At 37.0% G+C, this 25,534-nt stretch overlaps 2 protein-coding genes across 2 annotated transcripts; both read left to right on the plus strand.

Moving 5' to 3' along the window:
* Positions 1 to 434: 434 nt before the first annotated feature.
* On the plus strand, positions 435 to 5,832 carry LOC140329671 (interleukin-17A-like). Its single transcript, XM_072410063.1, has 3 exons — positions 435 to 524; positions 4,483 to 4,685; positions 5,595 to 5,832. The coding sequence occupies exons 1-3, from the start codon at positions 435 to 437 to the stop codon at positions 5,830 to 5,832; spliced, it is 531 nt and encodes a 176-aa protein (XP_072266164.1).
* A 9,708-nt stretch (positions 5,833 to 15,540) lies between these two features.
* LOC140329672 (interleukin-17A-like) lies at positions 15,541 to 20,009 on the plus strand. Its single transcript, XM_072410065.1, has 3 exons — positions 15,541 to 15,600; positions 17,064 to 17,272; positions 19,775 to 20,009. Exons 1-3 carry the CDS (start codon positions 15,541 to 15,543, stop codon positions 20,007 to 20,009), a joined length of 504 nt encoding a protein of 167 aa, XP_072266166.1.
* Positions 20,010 to 25,534: the final 5,525 nt, after the last annotated feature.

A 25,534-nucleotide genomic window follows, 5' to 3' on the forward strand; every position in this document is an offset into this window, starting at 1 on the left:
TAATTCACCTCATCATATATTGATAATGACATATTAATGGTTTACAGTACTTCTGATTAAAAGTCTAATTGTGTGACAAAAGGTGGGTCAGGTATAACACTGTGGTTATGTTTTCTTCAGACTTACTGGAAAATTGTGATGGTCATATCTTGATGTAAGATGAATCATATATTTCGAGACACAATTAATTATGCAGAATACAATGGCTGCCTAAATGTAGTGACAACATACTATTGTTATTGGAAGGATGGAATGTTAAAAACGTGGGCACCGTTATGAGGTTGGGTTGTGGTGGAGGTAGGTAAGGCTAACACTAGTTTCCTGGAAAGCTCAATAGGAGGCAAAAGCTACAACCACAAGCCATATTTATAATTATGAGATAGCTGCATTGTGGCAATATATTCAATACCATTAATAATACTTGGCACTTGATTATGGATTACCACAAGAGGCTAAAGGTGGTGGTCATTGATTGCCAAGCTCTTCCTGAGAGACCGAGCTATAGTGATGAACTGAGCCGAATGGTGTGTGGTGCACCTACTCAATGTTTGAGCAATATTCAGACATGGGTCACCTATGTGACCAGGAGAACAATTAAAAACCCAAAAAAACATTTTTTGGTAAATGTTATAAAGGTCACAACTTGCAAGGGATAGGAGTCACACTGTTACTCAAAAAATAAATGTAATACCTCTCAGAACTTTTTCTTTCTTCTACTTCTATAACTTCTTCTATTTGAAGTTATTCATAAACAGGGATATAAAGATGCAAAAAATACTAAATAAAACACTTTTATACTGGTATCAATGTATACAGAGTACCTCCTAATCCTTGGAACATACAAATGATACATACCCAAAGAAAAAAATTATAGAGTTTATGAATATTTGGTGTCTTGGTTGTTCTATGATCATTCCGTTTATGCCCATTATTAGTACACTGGAAAAAATAATGGTTCCTATTGAGTGCAGTCTATGGCTAATTTGTGGCACCCTCTGTGTGTCTGTGATGTTTTTGATTGGCATTTATTTTTTGCCATGCTAGGAGATAATTTTTTTTTTCAATTCAAATTTTTATTAAAGGTTTTTACTTTTTTAAACAGTAAAAAAACAGTAAGAATAAAACAGTACAATAAAATAAAATAATAAAACAGATGCAAAAAAACATGTTAAACAAAATGTAGGAAAGAAAAAAGAAGAAAAAAAAAAAACAAAAAAAAAACAACCAACCAAAAGAGGTTCACTATTTTTAGTGTTTTTAACTGTTTGTCTTTTTCTATGGCAATAAAGTAGGGGCATGAAGGCTGGAAGTTTCAGTGACAAAACAAGCTGCCAGACAACACTGCAGCCTAAAGGTTGCATTGTTTATACATTCAATGCAGTTATTGTGAGATACAGTTACAATACTAAAAATATAATAATACATTATTAAAAAATCTATAATGCCTTGGTCCAGGGCCAGTGCTTATCAGGCACCAGTCCTCCAATATTACTTGGAGTCACCTATAGCAAGGCTTCACTAAACCTTGTTGCACAATCCCAGCACATGATTGTTCCCAGTGCCTCTGTGCGCTAAGGATGGTATTAGCGAAAAAAAGACCGCCCGAGGAACACAAGCCCACTGAAGTGGGATAGGGCACAAATGGAGGTCAACCAGTCCTGGGTCAGCAAACCGGAGATTTGATATGACTCAAAAGTGAACAAGGGGGTTAGGTATGTTGGTGGCCAAATGAGTCATCCAGTGGGTGAGACAAAAACAGAGTGGGGTTCATGGTCGAAGTAACAAACAATTACAGAGTCAAAAAAGAAGCAATATGTCCAACAATCAATCAATTAAGCAATCCAACAGAAAATGACACCACCAGCAGGTAAGACAAGCCTAACATTACAATGGGCAACTAGTGAATGGGATCTAAAATATGAAATAGGACGATCAGCCACTCAGGATTGGGGCAACTAAGAATTAATCAGCTCATTGGCTGCAGCACATACTCTGTTATCTCCTTCCAGCTGCTCACAGTGTACTGGGAATACTAAAATGAACACATCTGAGACAGAGTACATATAAGTGAATAAAGACTGGGGATGCTGCAAACTGCTGTGCTCCTTCACTGCTGTGCTCCTTCACTGCTGTCTCCTTCACTGCTGGACTAGGACCACATGAGCATGAGTTCATGACATAGTGTGCCCCAGATCCTTTATTGTATATCAAGCATGGTGTGAGTGGAAAGGTGACACTGTTGCTCACCCTAAGTAAATGTAAAACCTACAGCATGTACCCGAGTATAAACTGACATTTTTTCATCACTTTACAAACCAACAAAATGTATTGTGTATATACGTATTTGTGCCTCGTTGCTATTGCCTTGTTACTATTTTCTCCTTATTTCTACTCATTATGCTTAAAGTGCAACAAGGAAGTATACAGGTAGTTAAATGTGTGCTCTGAAGGGCTATACACCTGACTCTTATCTGTTCAACCACTGCCCTAGTAGCAACATCACTAAATGTTTTTAAGTAGTGAGTGAGTCCTTACATCAAGCAGATATGTAAGTAACTATATGTATAATTCAAGGCTTTTCTTCTGTTCTACTCTGCTTATGGGTGGGGAAGGGTTTATACTTGAGTCAAGAACATTTTCAACTGTATTTGTTATTGTATGGCTGAAGTTATTTAGGTATCAATCACCATCATTCTCAACCAGGGTTCTATGGAACCCTTGGTTTCATTCAGAGGTTGCTAGGGGTTCCTTGACCTGTGATTGATTACCTTCCCATTTGATGGTGCCTTTCCAGTTCCAGGCTCAATGCTGCTTGGCATCGCCAGCTGAAGGACACCAATGATTGTTTTACCTGTCTGATTGTTTTAGCATTTTTGCCAAGTGAGTTCCAAATAACTTGTTTTAGTAGGGGGTACCCGAGACCTAAAAGCTTTTTCATGGGCTCCCTTGGGTGAAAGGCTGATCTAACTTCCAGTAAAAAGTAAGTTTGGAGTAGATTAACCTTTTAAAATAGGTAAGATGGCCACTCAGACATCTATACCTTCCTTCCATTAGGTATCGTTTGGTTGTCACTGATGACAAAAAGAAACCTCAAAAAGTTACTAATCATAACCTACTTTTTCTTTACAGTCTCATTTTTCCTTAAATTTTGGCTCTTGCTTAATTGTGGCAGAATAAATATCACACAAGTCATGCACTGTACTAGCAATACTAGTAAACCATGACCTAATTTGCCTATAAGGTAATTCAGAGTATTATGCAAATTCCTGAAAACGTTCCAGCTCTGGGTAATAAGTTACCACCAGATTCCAGCACATGGGCCATCAGACACATAATTCAAGATTAATCAATCACCCTACATTTTCCTTCTACTAATAACAAAAAAAGAAAAAATATATGACATCTTTTGAGGTGAAATGATTGCAGAAATAAACCGCTGTTGCACTGATAAGAAACCACAAAATGTAACCACACAAAGATGGAAACCCCAGTGAGAGCTGTATATAATGTAGGAATGCTGCACCGTGCCACTCAGATCTTCTACTGTGCTCTGTACTGACACAAAGATTATATTGAAGAGATATCGGTGCTATGGATAACTTCATGAGACCATCATTGGTAAGAACTATCATTTATTTCAATTCTATAAAAGGGAATGTCCTCTATCTATCTATCTATCTATCTATCTATCTATATCAATATCATCAAAAAGACAAATATTTTCAATACAGTCTGCTACTTTGTAACCCATTGCAGCCAATCAGAATTAATTTTGTTCATTCATTGTTGCCTTGATCGGAGTGAATCATCATTGGTTGATGAGGATAACTGTACTTACAGAATATCAAAACCTTGGATGTGGTCGCAACATTAGTTTTCCCTTTATTATCAATCCTCATCTCTTCTCCGCTTTTCAAGTTCCAAAGCCAATGCCACTTGGCATAGCCAGCTGAAGGACACCTGTGTGTAAGGGTGGCATTCTGACCCCCATTCTAAAGAGGAACATTCATGCCACTTACCACCAATGTTTAAGCATATGAATTGGTTTTAGTAGGGGATCTTTGAGACCTTAAAGGTATTTCAAGGGCTCCTTTTGTATATAGAGGTTGAGAATCTAGCATCTAATAAAAAAAGTTAGTTTAGAATAGAATAACTCTTTAAATAGGTAAGATTATCAAATCTAACATTACAAAGGGAGGTGGGGGTTTGTAGTTAACAGAAGTTAGATAAGGTTGGGGATACATGACCTGTGGATTGACATTAGAACATCAATACATTTTAATGTAATAGTACCTTCAAGTTTTATTTGAAAGCACCATTCAATGGTGGTTAAAGTATCCATTATAAAGGATACACTATTTTAGAATAAAATGACACTATAACCAGCCTTTAAATCAGATGCATATAATATGTTGCACATATAGTAAATAATGTCTATCTACACTCAATGACACAATGTATTTCTTCTCTTGGTCCTTACAGTCCATCTTCACAGTGCTTTGTCTTCTGGGTGTTCTTCTGCCTGGCTACACTTTGGCCTCACCACACCTTAAGAAAGTTGGGTGTTCGGTCACCGAGGACATGCCATTCCCATCTTCAATCAAAGTCAGTCTGAACATCAGTGGACAATCTCCTTTACAAGTGGGTGATGTGAGAAGAAGGTCCATTTCTCCATGGGATTACAGGTAAGAGAAAAGCTCCACTTATAATCCCTTCTGCTTGTCATTGTCTTGTTAGTGAGGACCTGTACTTAAAGCCGAACTCCCAGCAGATATAGAATATCTATTGTAAAATACATTTTTTAAAGTGCAAATGTTTGTAAAAAGAAAGGTATGTACCTGGATATAACTTAGTTTTAGCCATATGCAATACCCAGTCATCTAAGAATTGAAGAGGGAGAGGCAAGAGAAGAACACAAAAAGCTCATATATTGCATTTGCCATAGATGTGGTGGTTGCATTACTTTTTACAGGTTTTTTAAATTTATTATGACCTGTTGACTCCCTCCCTTTCTGTACCATAGCAGGGATGGGTTCTAAAGTCCTCAGAGATAGCTGAGAACAAACCTGTTTAATTTTATATTTATTAGACCAAAAAGAGCAAATTAAAAAAAGTTTATTGATAGGGTTTATCTACAATTTAATGGTACAAAAGATAAATCTTTATTGGTACAGAACGTGCAACCGGTACAGTTATTTAGTCATGTTGAAAGGCAATGTAGAATACATTCATGTCCCTCTTTTGGAACCCCAACCACTCCAAATGTTTTTTGTTGGTACTGATAGCTACAGCTGGCAAGTCCAATGATTGTTTATAAAGCAGGGAGTCTGATTATTCGCCAAACATTTTCTGGTGGAGAATCATTCACCGCCATTGAAAACACCTGGATCAATCTTGAGGATGAGGATAGACTATGAACATCACCCTGGCCTATTCCTACATTCTCCATAGACGGTAGAATCCCTGGGCAAGGCATATGCCTCCGTAGGTTCAGTATCCTCTATCACTTATTCTACTGCTCGACCACGGACAATATAAAAGATGTTGTTCTTGTATACGGTTGCAATAAAACATACTTTTCTTTTTTTCTACAGCCATGACATCAACTACAACAGGATTCCATCTGTCATTGCTGAAGCCAAGTGTCGCCATGATGGATGTGTGGCTGCAAACGGCAATGTGGACCTGAGCCTGAACTCAGTCCCTATCAAACAAGAGATCTTCGTCCTTCATAGCGAGATGAAAGGTTGCCTCCCCACCTTCAAACTGGAGAAGAAGATGGTCACTGTTGGCTGTACCTGCACCCAACCCTCCACCAGAAAGCAATCGTAACTACTGGACATTCCATGGCGTGTCCATCCCTGGACTTACTGGGGAGATACAAAGTAGCACTGATAAAGGTGCACCCGTTACGTAGCAATTTTTTATTGCACTGTTCTCAGTTTTGTTACTATTCTATTTTATTCTATTATATATTTATATATGTAGTTTTGATTCATTAATTTAATGTATTTATTGGTTATATGCCTCAAGGTGCATGAGTATTTTAATAAAAATTTGAAATGGATTTTTTATTTACTTGTGTATAATGGTATTAAAGAAGGGGCCAGGAAACAATTACTAAAGTCAATTATTTTGACATTCACTGAAACATTCTCTGCTGGTTCATGTGTTTCAATGGCAATAAATTATTTTTACCAGGAAATGTTTCAGGGATTTTAAGATTCAAAGCTTGATAAATTAGTAATATTGGGTAATATTGGGGAACACCAGTACACATTTCAGCTTTTTACACAAACCATCACAAACAACCGTGGTGAACAATGCAAATTGTTGTGAGTGCTTACGGCTCATATACCAAAATAGATGGTTGCAGAAAACAGCATCATATAATGAAAGCCCACAGACTTGACTATAAAACTCCAGTTAAAGGAACATATATCATTTATATTTTTGTGCTTTATACTCTGGATATAAATACTGTATCTCTATCCTCATTTATATAAAGGACAATAAAGCTATTTATGCATTTAAACTGAAATGCCAAAAAAAAAAAAAAAAAAAAAAAAAAGAAAATAAAACACATGTATACAGGGAGCAGGTGCTTTACAATGTACGCGTTGGACCCAAAGTGAAACTTGGAATTCCATCATTTCTCAGTTACGAGTTTCAGCTCAGAAACTGCAAATTCTACATAATTATCTCTAGTGCCAAGTACAGGATATCTTAAAATACAAAGCTCATGTACAGACAAGTCTCCAGTCTGTTCTTCCAGCCGTTGCTCACTGTTTGCTGACACATTTTTCCTTTTAGGAATTTTGCATAGTGACCTGATGTAACCTAATGTATAAGTCATAACATGAGTTTCTCTTTCACTAATCCATTGCACTACCAGAAGAGACCTATAATCAAACACATTTAAAATAATCAATATTCATTTTTATAAAAGAAAAATGTTAATGTTTTTATCATATATAAATAACCACATAGCAGGAGGCAAGGCAGCCTTGAAAGGGCTTATATGGTGAATTGGGAAAATAAAGGAATTGCTTTATTGAGGCATAAAACCTGCAATCACAGTCACATAAATCCAACCAAATCCTTTCAGTGCCTTTTATACTTTTCATCATATTACCTTTGCTGGGGCAGTAAGGTTTTCTGGATGCTAATGCCACCTACCTATGGCTCATATACATTTGAACTTTTGAAGAGTGCTGAGTCTGAGGTTGTCCATTGGGGGGGTGGCAAAATAAATAAAACCTGGCTGCACATCTATGATCCTGAAACCAAGGAACTGACAAAGAAATGGCACCACAGTGGGTCCCGGAGGCCGAAGAAGTTCTGGACCCAGAAATCAGCCAAAAAAGTCATGGTGTCTGTTTTCTGGGACAAAGACAGTGTCCTGTTGGTGGACTACCTACCTCAAGGCTCTAGTATCACTGGACAGTATTATGCTGACCTTCTGGACCAGCGGAACGAGTCAATTAAGACGAAACATCGTGGAAAGTTGACAAAGTGATGCTTTTTTGTAGGACAATGCACCTGCGCACACATTCAACACTGTGGCTGCCAAATTGAACTTGAAATTGACCCTGGGTTTCCAATTGGTCCACCCCCCTCCTACTCACCTGACCTGGCCCCTTCAGACTATTATCTGTTTGAAAAATTTGAAGAAACACCTGAAGGGGCAAAGTTTTGAGGACATTTCTGACCTCAAAGATGCTGCTGAGAGCTGGTTTGCAGTCCAACCGAAGGACTTTTATTTGAACGGTTCTGAATAGCTGCAACTACGTTGTACCAAGTACATCAGTCTCAGGGGGGAATAAGTGGAATAAATGTGTTATTTCATAACTCTGGCTTTCTTCTTTCTGGGCAAAGCCAAGGACTTCTCAGCACCCCCTTGTAGGTATCTAAAACAGATATTAATGATATGAGAATAGTGGCAACAACATGCAGATAATAATGATATACGAAAATAGTACCAGCAACAGTATATTACCAATAATGTGCTAATATTCACAAAATATACATATTTATAATAGCAGACAGATATCCGTGACCTGTAGGGAATAGGAAAAATTGATTCCATATGGTACATGGGAGGACTGCATGGAACTCACCACTGTCTCACCTTTCCCCAAAAAGATCTCCCACCCTACTCATCTCTCGTCCATTACAAAGAGGGAGCAGAGGCCATTACATACAAATCCTTACCTCCTCCTTTTTACATCTGCCTATGATTCAGAGGCACAGAGATTACTAGTCTTACTAGTGGCAAAGCAAGCATCTGAAACATGCTCAGCCCTTGTTAAAAAATATTTTTAATTATGTGTTTCCCAGATCAGAGTCTTAAGAACCTCTGGACATTTACAATTCCCAGGTTTGGTCACACAAATAGCTACAGCTAATAGAAACATTGTACTAAGACGACAAGTAATATTGAAACCATGGTCAAACCAGGACCATGGACAGAAACAGTTTGGAGCCAGTGACCAGAAGTATGAAAGTTCAGAGGGATTGGAGCATGCAAAATGAAGGGTGCACAGGAGTCCTTGGGGTCTTTGAGGCACAAAGAGCACTAAAAATCTGTTATCCAACAGGAACTGGCTGAAACAAAGGAACCTTTGGGATCACATAAGAATTTGAGGGTCACATAAGAACTCGGATCAGATAAGAACTCTGAAAAGCACGCATGCAATGGGTGCTTAGACAAAGAATGGCTTAAAATTAAGGTTTTTGATGGATTGTTTGGGGGCTGACCATATGGGTGCCAGTGGGTGATTCTGGCCAATACCTCTACCTTTAGTGTTGGAACAGAGCAGTCTGTAGCATATCTGTGACATCATGCTTTATGCTTTACAATTTGATCAAAATCATTATTATTAACAATCATAGTCTCAGCAGTACACACATTATTATGTTTTGATTTCACTATCTGAGAACCTTTTGCAACTCTTGAAAAAATTCTGCAATTGATACAGAATACAGCCAAAGGCCATTGTCTAAGAGGAGGAAGACAAGAAGAAAGAGGAATTTCCTCTCTCAGTCAGTGTACTTTCATACAATATGGTGTAAAGAAAGTTAACACAATACAGACTCTCATCACCTGTAATAATATATGAAATTCCAGTTGCATGTGAGGAAATACATATGTGTCAACTAATTTCCTCCAATATTATAAAAACAGTTCCACTTAAAATCATCTGGAAATACAGAAACCAATGGACAGTTTCGGAAAAGAAGATGAGACCTGAGATGATTCCCTTCTATAGCAAAAATCATGGGACCAAAATAGCCAGGCATTGAGATTGACCTCAACAGAAAGATGGGAAAATAGAAATACTTTGTGGCTTCTGCTTCACATTGGGTTTTTGTATACAGACTTACATTTTTGCTTTTCTTTCCAGCACAAGGTCACATGAATACAAAACTTATAGTCTGTCACTGCAAACTTTAATGTTGCTGGACCCTACTTGGCATGAATCCAGATTTGCATATATACCAATGTTCATTCTGTAACTTGCAAATAAATTAAAGTCCAACTCCAGCTAGCATTTGTAAGTTGCTATTTAAAAAAATTGTTTTGAAAAAAGGCTTCAAATGCACGACTATTGTAAGTATCCCTTGTCAGTTTTATATGGTATAACCGAAACCCTGTAGGCACCACTCTTGCTGGACATATTGGCTTTACTGTAATGTTGGAGAAAGCATTAACAAACAGGCACATGAAATACAAAAATAGAACAAATGTTTGATATAGCAGGATTTTATAGTGATCTAAAAGCAACAATGTAATACTATACACTGCAGTCAGTAAAACCTGAGAGTTATTAGTAGAGGTGCTCAGAACAATAAATCCAGAATCAGATTGAGTCTTGTCAGATTGGTCAAAGAATCCAATCAGATTTGGAACTTGGAGTTCTATTTGTGTATTTTTTTAATGAGCCGTACTCTACATATCAATGACAGGTATAGTACAACTAAACCATTCCAGCCACTAGACGATTACAACAATCCACCCCGCTACACCCTACTACATCTATCATGGTATATTGATGACAATTGTCATCTGGCGGCCAGATTGGCTGAACTGTCATCAATGACAAGTATAGAAGGCCTCAGCTTATCTGACGACTGTCAACATCCCATGGCCTATTATACGTGTCAATGACAGGTATAGTAATGTTGAATTGGAATTTGAATTGCTCAAATTCTGGGTTCTGATTCAAAGTCAGAATATATTTCAAATTTTTTTAGTATTTTTAGAGAAACATTTGTATAAGAACAGAATCTGTAATAGGAAGAGTTTATAAGAAACTCTTATAAAAGAGTTTTTAAGAAAAGAGTTAATAGGAACAAAACACAAAAGACAATGTATTACCATGGGGGGAGAGTACTATACTCATAAAATTCACCAATATAACAAGACATAGGCACAGGTGCCTCTCCACCTGAGGAAAAACAAAACTTTTATGAGAAAGGAACAGAAGAAGGGAGGGTAGAGAAGGGAAATGTATAACAGGGGAAGGAACCACAATAAACTATTAGTAAAGGACCATCATACAGCAAAAAAAAACATATTTCAAACATATGTAGAGTGTTTTTAAGGATACAAGGTAGCCTATCATTGACCATGATCCAATTAGCTTGGTGAGAATGGAATCGAGAAGAACGGTGGGATTATCATGCTTGAGTAGACAAGGCCACTAGGGGGCACTACAGCTTGCACAGAAATGGTGTGAGCCCTAAACAGAGCCAAGGTGCAGAATCTAAGTAGTAACCAGGTCTTTTTCAGAGCCTCTAGTGGTGAAGATGATGTGCTGCTGGTTACTGCAAGGTTGCGGTTCTTTGGCACACCAAGGTGGGCAGGAAGATACATGGTACCAAATCACTAAGCAGAAGAATTATTAGGAAAGACTCGGCACTAGTGGACACATGTTGCATGAACGGCGAGAGTTGTATCTGAGCTAGCTAAATAGCCAGGGATGATTAAAAGGCCATTTCCTGATTAGCCAGTGGGATAGGCGGAACTGATAAAACTTGGAAAAGCAGGCATGTCCAGAGTCAGAACTGCCCATATGCGCAGGAGAGAGGCACCTGGGCTTTAGTGAGGAAGAGGTAGGTGTGACAGGGAGATTTCCAGTCTTAAGCTAGGGTTATCTGTTCAGCTAATAGGATAAAGCAGGCTAAGCATTTGATGGTAAAAGGATATCCAATTTGCTATAAAGTGCATATTCTGAAGACATGATTGGTAATACTTGGAGGATGAGAGAAGCTAAATAACTTTGTTCCAAAAACTCTGTGCAATTGGGCAGGATCACCAGAAAAGCTTCATTGTTCCTCTTTGTCTGAAAGCATAGAAGCAACGTAGAGAAGAAACAGAGTGATATCTGGCTATCCTGTCTTGTACCAAATACCATCATACTTTGATAGACTCTACTAGACCCATGAGGTTAAAATAGCTCCGATCCCAGCCGGAGTCAACTCCAGTTGAGATTTTCTACCCACCACTTGGAAGATTTCTAGTTTTTTTTTGCATGTATCAAAAATATATACTATAAATGGTATATTACACATAACTGGTTCAAACTGGATGCATACGGGTCAAACAAGAGAGCTTTATTGTTAGCCTTTACCTTTTAAAAGTGATTATTTTAATATAAACTAATTTCAACGCCACCTTATTTTAAACCAAATTCTTTCTATGCTACCAGCCTATAGTGCTCCATTTTGATAGGAGAACATGGAGATTCTTGAAATGTGAGAAACAAAGAATACCTTTGATATCAGTACATGTCTGCACAAATTTAACTCTTCAACTTAAATGGGAGTGATTTGTAAATGATAAGTATTACGTATCTGAAACATCTGTCAACCTACACAACATCATCACTGATATTTACATACTCCACTCCTGCTCATGTCATAAGATGACTATAAATAGCATTTCCCGAACCAATAACCTTCTATTATTAGAATTTTGAGGTCACACGTTTTTCTATCACCATTGATCTCGAATGAAGGTCTTACACTTGTGCTTTTTACTCATGGAGGCTTCCGCAATTGAACTTTCCAGTAAATAAACTGCAATAAAAACAATCTTTTTGACTGTTCTGTATTTGTACACGTAACTTCACGGAAAAATTTAAACAGAATCTATTTGTGATTGTTAAAGTGTAAAGCAAATGCCAAACCATGACCCACTTTCTTTCAAAGTATTGCACTCTGCTGAGTTGCATTAATTGTATTTATTTATTTTTTCTGGTTTGACAATCGGTGAACCCAATAAAATCTGTGATAAATAATGGCTTCAATAGCTAAAGATCAATAAACTGCTAAAGCAAGAGTATACACAGCACTAATGAACAAGTTCACATTCAAAGTACTTGTTGGTTCTCCTATCTTATAGACAAATCACGATTATCTAAATTTCTCCTATCCAATGTCTTCTCTGACACAAAATAATATCATGTAGGATGATGATCATGCCTACCCTCATCTTGGAACATGTCAACAAACATTGTTATCATTATCTATGTCCACATACCAGAGAAGCGATAAACATTGTACAGCCTGAGCTATACAATCTTTATCTCTCTACACCAGTGTTTCTCAACCAGGTTTCTATGGACTCTTGGGGTTTTTCCAGAGTTTACTTGAAATTCCTTGAGCCATGGGCAATTTGGGCCTCTCAGGTAATTTACCACAGGCACCAATAATCTTTTTGGTTATTTGTAAGGGAGACATTTTTCACAATGGCCAGGAATGTTAAGACTTATGCTAATTGTACCCACTGACTACAATGCTAATGCACTGTGAGTTGAGGATATAATAAATATAGCAGGGGTTCCCTAAGATTTTAAAGTATTTAAAAGGTTACCCCATGTTAAAAGGTGCAAAAAGGCTTCATTACGCAGCTGAATATTTGTGGGCAATTGGCCATCACACCTATGCTATATAGGCATCCTTCTAAATGGATATAGTGTTTCCAGTGAAGGGTACTGTAAATGCTACAATGGGACATTTCAGACATTTGTACCCTTGAGGTCACCTTGGTGGTTAACCTCAGGTTAGGAAGAGCTTGGTTTGATGAGTTTGGGTTGAAGGAATTTATTTGGCCTTCACAAAGCCCTGACCACAACTTTATTGAGATGAATGTGAAAGTTGTTTGAGAGCCAGCCTTCTTAGCTCAACCTCCTAAATTCTCATTTGGTAGAATAGGCACAAATTCACGTGGACTAATTCCACAACAACCCATTATTTTAGAATGAGTTGTCTAACAAGCTAATGAAAATGTGATGGTCAGCTGTCTACAATCCCACATATACGGTGCATATTATTTGGGTTCTTTTTAAGAAAAGCCAAAGGGTTAGTTTCATATATATGGGACCTTCTTGGCCTAAGATCATTAAAGGCTTATATGGGGACTACAGTCGTGAGACCTCCCTGTCATAAGACATGTCACACCATACCCAGAACCATTTCTATGAATAATAGGGAGTTGCAGTGAATTTCGACTGGTCACAGTGTATGAACATGAATAAAAATCATTGGCCCTAGCATCCCACAACCATGTCCAGTTCCCAGAATATATTTTATTTTACTAATGATACTAATTTTAATTTCTATAGGGATTCTGTATGAATTAGTGTACCAAAAGTGATCAGTCTACATAATTGTGGTTGTCCAAGTCTTAAAAGGCATGAGACATCTTAAACTTTTCATATGGCAGTCATTGATCAAGCTGTAGATGGACCAGCTAGACAAAGCAAAAATATTAAAACATATGTAATTTATAAATGCTTTATTTCTACTGTAACATTTCCTGATTAGGGCATGGATATGAGAAGGAACATTACATTGTTATGTGATTCAAAAGACTGAGTGTTACGTTAGAGTTACATTTTGTTATGTGTAGTTGTAAGACGCCCCTTCCCCCAATTTATTCACATCTGGTTGTCATCTAGACTAAACAAGGAGAATTAAGTTACAACTCTAGACTTTTAAACATGGCATAACTCGGCTCAACACAAACACCCATTCCTAATTACATGGGTGAGACGGGGGGGGTCAGTTGCTGAAAGAAAATCATATAAGCGTCTGGTACACAAAAGCTTGGAAACACAGACATGCTGTGGTATTTCTTAAAGTTATGAAGTATCCAAAATATCATTCTAAACAGCTTTTGTTGTGTGACTTTCTACATTGGCTTGGCATAATATGCACCCAGCTTGACATTTGGTGGCTTCTGTTCACTTTGTCATGTTCTTACCCCTCCTCAAGATGCATTTACCATGGTATAAAATGTATTATTGTTATGGGGAAAAATGCTGATAAAGGTGTTCAAGCCAAGGAACCTGGACTAGGAAAGAAAAGGAGAAACTGACTTCATCAGTTTGCTGCTGGCCAGTCACCAGGCCAGGTTACGGAAAAGGGACACTACTGCTTCCCATGACTAAAAGTGGTGTCCTCTACCTAGCTTAGGATGTATAAAGGTTTGAATGGAAAAAAATACAAATTATTTAGCATAGCTTAAACAGTCAGGTTTAGAAATACGTTGCTGGTAATTTTACATCTGTAGCGGGCACACTGGCCTGGGTCTACAGCAGTCCAACACATTGCTAAAAATAACAGCATTACTCTGATTAGCATGAGCACTGCTGATTGTATTCAATGTTCAAGGGGCATATTAAACCAATGTAGCCTCTTGCTGCTAGGTTGCGAGTGAGAGCAGCAGTCCGACTCTCCAGTGTGCTACCAGCACAGGATGATTGAAGCCTTACTACTTCACATTATATCCCCATTGGGGAAAGCTTCTTCCCCATTGACTACATTTTGGATTTTGTGATAGTTGTCACCAAAGGGCACACTGTATGAAAAGGAAAATGCAATGAACTTTTGATATCAGCTTGAGATGCCTATAGGATCCCTCAGAATTTTTTGTTAGTGCGTTTGAGGTTAAAACCTCCATTTGAATTCTTCTGACCTGCATGTGATCTGCTTTTCTATGTCCATATGACCCATATAGGAGGGGAAAGCAATTCTTGTATGAACAAAGGCCCATTGACATGCCAAAGAGAAAGGCTATTTGGCAGTGAGGAAACAGAAAATAATAAAAACATTACAGAAGTAACAATCCTTCACTTCTCTTTCCAAATTAAAACAAAAATATGTTTTTGATGTGTTTTTCATTAATATACGTAATTCAAGAGCAGGGTTAGATTTTACATTGAAACACTTTACAATTGCTCTTATCAATATATTTTTTCCAATTGTATTGTTTGACTTGTTCCATACCACTTAAAAATATGCCGACATGACAATTTCAGCTCAGACTAAACCGATGACACACATAAAGAGTTTATGAATGAAAAACCACAATGCAATTTTACAAACCGGTCTGGCTGATTGAATTGAATAACTGATTTGGTTAATGAGTTACCAGCCCTACATTCCACTCCAGGAAGCCTGGCTGCTGTCTGTATGATTTATCTATCAGATTTTCCTGTGACTCAACAAAAGTGACAATGTGCCGGGCACATGGATGTCATAGAGGAAACCACAGTGCCAAAAACAGTGGAAAGCCCGGCACAGAACTGGGTATATAATGATGGGGTCCCTACCTGCTGGACAACTCAGATCATCTACCTACAACTCAAAGCATCTACCTGCTACAGAGACACCAGAGCAGAACTATGGACAACACAAAAACCACCATGGTGAGGATGACTTAGTAACCTTTTTCTTTATTTATTTTCTTTCTTTTTTTATTACTTATTGGTCTTTATTCTGCTCCAGGTTATGGAGGAACCTGTCTTTTTCTTTATCTTATTTGACTCAAAAAGTTAGAAAAATAATTTTGCAAATGTATTCTTCTGTATCATCTGTACTAACTCTTGCAACTGCAAAGTTTCTGGATTGTCAACATTTAACTAGCATAGGCATTTTTTTAAAATGTGCAATGGCTACATAGGTGAATATATCTTCAATAATTTATGTTTATTAAATATGTTGAAAGGGTTCATATACACAAAATCATTATATTGCACATATTGCATATTTTAATAAAAATGATAATAAAGGGAATTGATTGATTGATTTTGTTAACACACAGAACTAATATATATATTGTTTTTTGAAAAGCAAAAAAGCAAATTTATTCTATTACGCTGCCAATCTGGTCAATCAACCTCTCAAAATTATTATACTTCATTACTGATCCAAAACAAATATGAATGAATGGTAATTTAAATGTCTTCTGAGCAGCATCAATCAATTTTCTTTCCACTGATTTTTGTTAACAGATTTGATTATTGAACAATTTAGAATAATAAATAATGAAAGAGACATATTTAGAAAACATTAGCAAAGACATAAAATATTGATGCCTATCTGTCTAGCATTGGGAAGTATAAATAGTTTCTCCATTCATGAGCCCACATAATTGGCAATTTTGCTCCAATTTTTTTTTTAAAAACCCTCAGGAATGAATTTACGGAACTGCACATTCCATCACAAGTTACCAAATGCTGCTCCTATTTTCTCCTGGATTAAGGTGACTGAATGAGCAGAAATTAAGTAGGACTTGGCATATTGCCATGTGTTGGTTTTGACTGATATTTAATGCAACTTTCTGGAATTAGGGAAATAATATAAGAAAGTGTATGGCAGATTGTAAAGAAAATTGTAAATTGTTTCTGGATGGAAATCTAGATTTATGTAATGTAACAATAAAATAGGCTATTATTGAACTTATTAAATAATAAACCTTCTATAAAATATCATTATCCTAAACTTCTATCTTAAAGAATTGATGTTGTTCACTTAGCAAAGCAAAAGATTAATTTGATCTTCTTATTTAGCAAGGTGAAGGTAAATGAATAAGGGGAACCTGTGTTCACATAAAATACCCAATCATCTGTAAGGGGAAAAAGCAGGAATTTCCATACATAATTGATTAAGAGTTTCTAAGCTATTTTGTAAAGGGACAATCTCAACAATAAATCAATTTAATTTCATTTTCAATTATTCATTAATAAATAGTTCTCATGTTATTCTATCAGATCCAGCTTGCTGTACTGGTTTTGCTCCTGGGAGATTCCCTGTTGGTCCCCATAGCAGCTTTGGATCTGCATCACCCGAGAAAAGCAAGGTGTCCACCAACCACCGGGTTCCCCTCATCAGTGAAAGTTAATCTGAACCTTAGTGGACAGGAAGCTTCGTCTATGAGCGGTGATGTCAGGAAACGCTCCATCTCTCCATGGGAGTACAGGTAACCCATCCCTGCTTTCATCTTTTAAAAAGAAACAACTATTGGGGGGTCACACATAACAATTAGGCAGGTTGTGCACTTGTAAATTTTTTCAAAAAATACGTAATATCTCTTGTACACGATTGCACACAGTATTTGTAAGGTAAATATTAAGCAATAATTAGCATTTTTATGAAAGCAAAGATATCCCCAACTTCAACATCTATGACCAAAGACCTTGGGCAAACAGCCTAATACATGGTTAAAAATCACAAATTAGAACTATTATACCTGCTTTTTTAAGTAAATACAATTATCTTATTTTTGATATATTTATCATACATTTAATTTTGTGATAGGTTTTTATTACATGGTCAGTTCTCCAACTTCCCTAAATGAACACATTACTTTGGGAAGGTGTAAAACATAAAGACCAATGCCTTGTATGGGATTTTTGAGGTTTCTTGTAGGACATTTTAGAAGATTCAGTCCTATGCATACCACATTGATCTATTGGTCAAGTAAAGGAAGCATTGTCTGACGTCAGCACTTTGGATAGATAGATGTTTCCACAGCTATCCAATGGGTAGATGAATATGGCTCCACAGAGGGGTAGGTATCAGAATAAGTTTTCATAGAGAGATATCTGAGCAAGCCATCTTCTTTAAAGGAAATGTGATGAAAGATACATGGAAGCTGAAAACACTACTTGCTGACAGTCATGTTTCTTATTGGTACTGTTACTGGTTGGTAAATAAATGTAATAATTTAGAAACTTTTCATCCACGTTCATTAGTACATAGCATCCCTTATAGCCAGTACTTAAGACTTAGGCAAATTTGTTCAATTAAATGACGTTGAAATTGAAGCCCAAAAATTACAACAAAGATTAAAAGAAAGATATGGTAAGAGAACACAAAATCTTATCGTTGAGCAAATGCCAAAGAAAGAAACAGCCTATTGTTTTCTACTGCAAAATATAGAAACATACAGTCACAAACAATACCAATTACTACATTTACTAAAAAACTTACCATTTTAAGAAACATCCTCCCAAAATATTGGTTTCAGCTTACTGAACATCCTACTATTTCTAAGAATATAATAAATATTATATTTATTATAACTTTAAGACGTGCAAAATCCTTTAGAGATAAGCTAGTACATAGCCATCTTTCAACACAACCGATGATGAGCAAAATTCTTAGAGGTACTTTTTGCTGTGGACAATGCAAGCAATGTAGATGGGTGGATCAAGCAAAAGTAAAAAGACTTCCAAATGGTCAAAACCACTATCCAAACACTTTGGTAATTGTAAAACCTCTGCCGTCATATACTTACCTGTAAATGTGACCACTTCTATGTAGGTAAGAAAAAAAGACCTTGGAGAAATAGAATATATGATTATGTAAATCTAAAAGAAAAAGGACCAATAACTACTTCAGTTAGCAGACATGTGGGCCTGGAACATGATTTTGATACATCATTCATTTCTTTTTATGCTAGATCATACAAAAAGAAATTTTGTAGATAAAGCATTAATTCAATGAGAAACATACTAGATATTTACTTTACAGACAACCAAATGAGAGTATTAGTTTTAAAGCAATTTTGTAGTAGTTTGCTAATTTATAAGACTGTGGTGTATTGTAATAAAATATAATGTACAATGTTGTAAGAAATGTATGAATGAATGTGAATGTGTGAATATAGTAATATGCAAATTGCCTTGTCTTGGTAAACCTACTGACTAACTGCTGGGTGACAAGAACTGACAATTACAGTAGATGGGTGTATCCTATGGTTATAAGCAAATTAAAATGAATTCATTGTATGATGTAAGTCAATAAATGAAGCTTGAATGTAAAAGGGGAATGTACATTTGATATAATCAATGAAAAAGGCAGTGTTCTTTAGTATATATATATTATTTCTTTATTGTCTATATAACATAACATGTACACTAGGATCCATTAAGTAAATATTTAATAAATGTTAACAAAGGTGGTCCTTTTCCTTCCTTCACATAGAAATCATGCATCAGCCCACTTTAGAGCTCGAAAAGCCTAATATATAAGAAATAGCTGTCAGTTGTTTCTTTCTTAAAGCTATTTTCGGTTTCAGCCCACACGGTTAAATCCTGTGCAGTGTTTTGTTGTTTATACTGCGCTTCACATGTGCAGGTAACATTATGCATGCGCGGGTAGCCTGCAGCCATTACATAGTGCCTTTCAAGAACGTCATTCAACAAGTCACAACCTCTCTTGGCCTAATTTGATTTGCACAACAGAGAGAACTTCAAAAATCTTTATAGTATGAAACTTTTTTGATCTACAGAAGACTGTAGATTGAAGGAATGGTCAGCATTGGTGATCTCAGTGTTCTAGGTTCAGTAATGCCAATTCAGTTTGTGAATTCCGCCCAGTTGCAGTGTACCCAGATACTATTAGAAGTTTATTTTCTGACTAGTTGTTGTGTGAGGTCACCCCATACTAACCTACATTTGTTTTTTCTTGCCAACAGCTATGATGTAAACAACAACCGATTCCCCTCCATGATTGCCGAGGCCAAGTGTCTCCATACCGGGTGTTTGGATGCTGAGGGTAACGTGAACATCAACCTGAACTCAGTTCCCATCAGACAGGAGATGTTGGTCATTCACCGGGAGATGAATGGTTGTGTCCCCACCTTCAAACTGGAAAAGAAAATGGTCACTGTTGGGTGCACCTGCGTTCGGCCCATGGTCCAGGAGCAATAAGACGGGACAACAGATTTCTTAATGGACTCTGCTAGGGTGCCAGGTTTATACAATTTCCTTATAAAAAAGAAAAGGGAACCATCCAACATAACCCCCCCCCCCAAAAAAAAAAATGCTCCAACTCTAAAACAAAATCAGTAAACTCTTGCAAAGAGTTTGCTTTATCTAATCTCAAAGCTTTTTTGAATAGTTAAGAAATAGTTCAACACGTCTATTGTTTTTACTTTTTTTTCCTGATGGGGAAAAACAAAGAAATGGAAAACAAATATCACTGGAACATGAATCCCAGTAGGATGTTCCCCCAATATTTCGTTAACGTTTGAAAATATTGTAACATCCCATTGCTTTCTTTCCCAGAGACACGGGCAAATGGTGACAATGGTCAAGTACAAATAGAGAGAGAAAATTCCCCAACAGGGACACAGACAGAAAAAAAAAGCATAATGACGTGCACTTTAAAATAAATCCCGACACTCAGCACTACGGTTAGGTTGCTTGAAAGCATATTTTTATTTTATCACTAGTGTCTCCTGCCCACAATAATGTGATTTGTTCCTAGTTGGCTGAAGTGCCGAACAGTAGCACTGATCAAGTCTGGTCACTTGTGTAGCAATGTACGTTGCAAATGATATGATAACTGATTTTTTACATTATTTTTATTATATTTATATATTTATACATTTTAATAGGATGTCTTTATTTATTTGTCATGATCTAAAATAAAAAAGTGAAATAAAGCTAAAAGTTGTGAAGTTTTTTTATAGTAAATGTTCTTATTATTTGGATCCAATCAAAGTGATAGTTTAGGTATGGGTGGTGCTTGGTGGTGCAAGTTGGCCACTAAGTAATCATTACTGAGGGGTTGTCACTGAAACAGATCAGACTGTCTTTGGTAAAGTGTGTAATGCAGAGATGTACTATCTTTGTAACGGAGCTCCTCTTTTAATGTAATGGTCAGAGTGGAATCTAACAGGAAAACTGTTTTTTTTTTATTGGTTGACATGTATATGAACATGTCAGCAAAAATATACTTGGAAAATATGTCTGCTCCAGAATGGAAAAGGTATAGGATATTACAGCCAATGCTGAAATAGTGTGGTGTGACTGGGCAAAGTGTGTGGGAGAGGAGGTGTAGGGTATGACAATAAAGGCAGGAGAGGAGTGTTTATGGTATTACAGCAGGCAATATGTGCAGGAGAGGAGTGTGTAGGGTATGACAAGGGGCATTATGTGCAGGAGAGGAGTGTGTAGGGTATGACAAGGAGCATTATGTGCAGGAGAGGAGTGTGTAGGGTACGACAGTGGGCAAAGTGTGTGGGAGAAAAGGTGTAGGGTATGACAATGGCAATATGTGCTGGAGAGGAGTGTTTTGGGTATGACGGGGGCAATATATTCAACAGAAGAGTGTGTAGGGTATAACAGCCGGCAATATGTGCAGAGGAGGAGTGTGTAGGGCATGACTGTGAACAATATGTGTTGGAAAGGAGTGTGTAGGGGATGACAGTGGGCAATTTGTGCAGGAGAGCACTGTGTAGGGTTTAACAATGAGGTGTACGGTATGACAATGGAAATATGTGCTGGAGAGGAGTGTTTTGGGTATGACGGGGGCAATATATTCAGCAGAAGAATGTGTAGGGTAAACCAGCAGGCAATATGTGCAGAGGAGGAGTGTGTAGGGCATGACTGTGAACAATATGTGTTGGAAAGGAGTGTGCAGTGTATGACAGTGAGCAACATGAGAAGTGTGCAGGGTATAGAGCGGAAAATCTGTGCAGGAGAGGAATGTGTAGGGTATGACAGTGATCAATTATGTGCAGGAGAGGAGTGCAGAAGATATGACAGTCATGGTATGCGCAGAACAGAAGAGTAAAAGGTATGACAGTCAGTATGTACAAAAGAGAATTACAGAGGTTGTGACAGCAGGCAGAGGTTATTATACATCCCTGTAGACTGAACTGTGGGGAGACAATATACATAGGTGGAAGACTGGAGTTGAGGGCATATCACATATATACAGATGAAAGGGTCCTGATGGATTAACACACCTGAGCAAGGGGTCAATTCTTATATGCTGGGGACAGGTCACAGGTAGGGGTTTGCACACACCTTGAGTCTTTATCACATGAACACTAGCATCAAGTTGATGCTTGTCCCTTAAAGCAGAACGAACACAGGTCACTGTGAGGGGTTGCACTTATTACCTTGGGAGCTGATTTACACTTTTTTTGTGTGTGCTGTGGGCATGATACAAGAGAAAGACCAATGTGTGTCCTAACACATACATAAACACAATTCCGAGCTACACAATGGGAAGTATAAAGCAAAGCTTTACTTCTGCAAAAAGGAGAGGGCAGAATTGAACTTCGCTCTATTCGAGTCTGAATCTCCAGACTGAGATAGCAAACTGTGTAATGTCTATGGGGAAGACTAAGTTTTGAGTATACAGTTTGTGTTGCGGGATTGTGTAACTACACACTGAAAGGTCCATATGACGAGTGGGTTGACAAAGCACCAGGACCTGATGGATTACATCCACGTGTCCTGAAAGAGCTGAGCTCAGTTATTTCAAAGCCATTATTTCTCATTTTTAGAGACTCTTTAGTCACTGACAAGGTATCAATGGATTGGCGTAAGGCCAATGTAGTTCCTATCTTTAAAAAGGGAGCACAGTCATTACCAGGTAACTACAGACCGGTTAGTTTAAGTCCATAGTTGAAAAGGTCCTAGAGAATTGGATAAAGAACCACATAGAGGAGTTTCTGCTAGAAAATATTATTATAAGTCATAGTCAGCATGGCTTCAAGAAACACGGAAGTTGTCAAACAAATTTACTCTCTTTTTGGGAGGAAGTAAGTAAACAGGTAGACAGTGGAATATCAGTGGATATAGTGTACTTGGACTTTGCTAAAGCATTTGACACCGTACCCCACAGATGGTTAATATGCAAGTTAGGGTCAATAGGTTTAGAAAAGTCAATCTGTAAATGGATAGAGAACTGGCTTAAAGACCGCATCCAGAGAGTTGTAATAATTGATTCATACTCTGAATGGTCTAAGGTTATTAATGGTGTACACCAGGGCTCAGTGTTGGGACCTTTACTGTATAACATCTTCATAAATGTATAGAGTTTGGGATTAAAAGTACCATTTCTGTGTTTGCAGATGACACCAACACTGACCTGAATGTACTGTTTGATTGGGCAGCCAAGTGACAAATGACATTTAATATAGATAAATGTAAAATTATGCACTTGGGGGCTAACAACATGCTATTAATGCTTTAAAGTAAAGATAACAGTGACTGTTGATCCAGGGAACATCTGATTGCCTCATGGAATCAGGAAGGAATTTTTTTTCCCCTGTTAAAGCAAATTGTACCAGGGTTTTTTTGCCTTCCTCTGGACCAACTATGTCTTATAGGGTTTTATATCTGGGATATGTTTATATCTTTGGTCATTCCTTCGATAACTAATAAATGCTTTTGCATAAAAAAAAATTTGACTGCTTACACTGTAACATTTGTTTCTGGAGCTCATTAAATTTTGGGAAGCCACTGAGCTCCCAGCAGCCTGCTGCTGATTCTCTAGAGAACCTGCGTCAGTAAATCCAGATGAAGGCCCAGACATAGACGGGGTGGCAAAGGATCCCTCAGAAACATTTTCTTGGTGAACTCCAGAACCCTTAATACACCAAAACATTACTTTGTTGCAACTTGGTGTCCTCCTCTACCCGTCTTCAGCCTTTCATGTACATGCTCCACTACATGTCACTGTTCTGTAAATTTCTCATTGTGACAAAAGTGGGCCATGGCAATAGTATACCATCAGGGGCTAAATTACAGGGGGACAGCACATGTGCACAATTGGAAGACATTTGTTACTCTCATAACAAAAAATGCCTAAACAAGGACCTTCTTGGAAGGATTACCAGATTTTTTTTATTAAGAGCTGTTTAAAAAAAACATAAGGTGGATCTGATCATGATGACATCATTGCATTGTCTAAGGTCCAAGGAGTCCCATAGATCATGCTTGGGTCCTATAGAATAAAATCACTGTACAAATGTTGGCATATTCATTCTCATTATTAATTCATAATTTATAGACTTGCATTCATAACCACCAGGAAACGATGAACAAACACAATATTTCTAGTTTTTTACTGTCCAGTTTTGATTTAAGTTTACAAACACTTGTCATGGTGATCACCAGCTACTCCACAGGGTCATCTGCTCTGACTCCCTACCAAGAACCAAGAATCTGATATATGGTACACCCAGCTACTGGATTTATATCACAAAATTGTACTGTAATGTAATTTTGCCAGAAGAATGTTAACTTACTATTAAAAATCCATGTTTACCCAGTAAGGGACGGCTAAAACTTTTACACTGCTTAGATTATGTGTCAGTTTTTTTAGTTTACCAATATTTCCTAATTCAATGAAGTTATAAACACCTCTGAAGTGTGAAGCCTGTACTTTTAAAGCTTCATAGATCCACTTATTTTATCGTTTTTCTTTCCTGAAGAAGCACATCTTGCGAAACGTGTTGGAAGATAAATGAGACCCAAATGTGTGTTATGCAAGTCCAATAATATTGATACATTTAGAGTTTTTTAATGTTCAAGAAAAATCTGATTTTATTAATATGTTTCTGAACGCCAATCGATAAAAGGTGCTGTAGTAACATATATTTATATGTTTTATATTTCTCAGTCCAACTACTGACTGAACTATAAAGGCTTTTAGTCACTTTTATATTGTTTATTTAAACCATGCAAGTATTAAACAATTGTTTTACTTCTGATTTTTTTTTTTTTATTCAGACTAAGCCATGTGATAAAATATGATTTATTAATATGAGTCACTTTGAAGAGCCATCTACTTCCATTTGGCTATGTAGCTTGAAAACAATGGTGTTTTTTTTACAGAAGTGATGAGCAGCAAAAACTTCCAGTGGATGTCGAAACTGCAAAACCTTTATCTGTTTATTATTTACCTAATTAAATTGTATCATTCAGTACTAAACTTACTAAAAAATGTATAAAAATCATAAATTCTCAGTTTGAATTTAATTTCAGACCAAGCCTATTTTGGAGCGGACTTATGTGCATTATTAACCCAAACATTACATTACTGTTTAATAAATTGTAAGTCAATGCACCAAAGTGGTCAGTTGTTTTAAATGTATTTAGTATTTTGTTCACATTCACGAGGCTGTTGAAGAGCACAAGCAGCATTCTCCATTAACATGTTAAACATTCTTCATTATCAAATGCTAAAAAAAACAGTGACAATAAGTAAAAAGTGAATATTCACCACTTTTCAAGGTGGATACTGATAAATATTTTAGGCTGTAGATTTTTTTTTTTTAGTCTCCATCTGAGAATTTTCGTTTATGGAAATTATTTATTTTGCATCTTGCTTGATCATATAAGGCTCTCAACATATGAAGGCACGTCCAATTGTAATATTAGTTTTTTGCCTGCACAGAATTCTATGTGTTTGCAATCTTTTCATTATCAAA

The sequence above is a fragment of the Pyxicephalus adspersus genome, chromosome 4 (assembly GCF_032062135.1).
Source record: "Pyxicephalus adspersus chromosome 4, UCB_Pads_2.0, whole genome shotgun sequence".
In the NCBI taxonomy this organism is placed as follows: Eukaryota; Metazoa; Chordata; class Amphibia; order Anura; family Pyxicephalidae; genus Pyxicephalus; species Pyxicephalus adspersus.

What these genes read in the sequence shown, in the direction of transcription:
- LOC140329671 (XM_072410063.1), top strand. Translation starts at nt 435, where the DNA reads ATGGATTACCACAAGAGGCTAAAGGTGGTGGTCATTGATTGCCAAGCT. An exon ending in GTGATGAACTGAGCCGAATG is followed by an intron (nt 525 to 4,482) that starts GTGTGTGGTGCA and finishes TGGTCCTTACAG; the next exon opens with TCCATCTTCACAGTGCTTTG. An exon ending in ATTTCTCCATGGGATTACAG is followed by an intron (nt 4,686 to 5,594) that starts GTAAGAGAAAAG and finishes TTTTTTCTACAG; the next exon opens with CCATGACATCAACTACAACA.
- LOC140329672 (XM_072410065.1), top strand. Translation starts at nt 15,541, where the DNA reads ATGGATGTCATAGAGGAAACCACAGTGCCAAAAACAGTGGAAAGCCCG. An exon ending in AAAGCCCGGCACAGAACTGG is followed by an intron (nt 15,601 to 17,063) that starts GTATATAATGAT and finishes TTATTCTATCAG; the next exon opens with ATCCAGCTTGCTGTACTGGT. An exon ending in ATCTCTCCATGGGAGTACAG is followed by an intron (nt 17,273 to 19,774) that starts GTAACCCATCCC and finishes TCTTGCCAACAG; the next exon opens with CTATGATGTAAACAACAACC.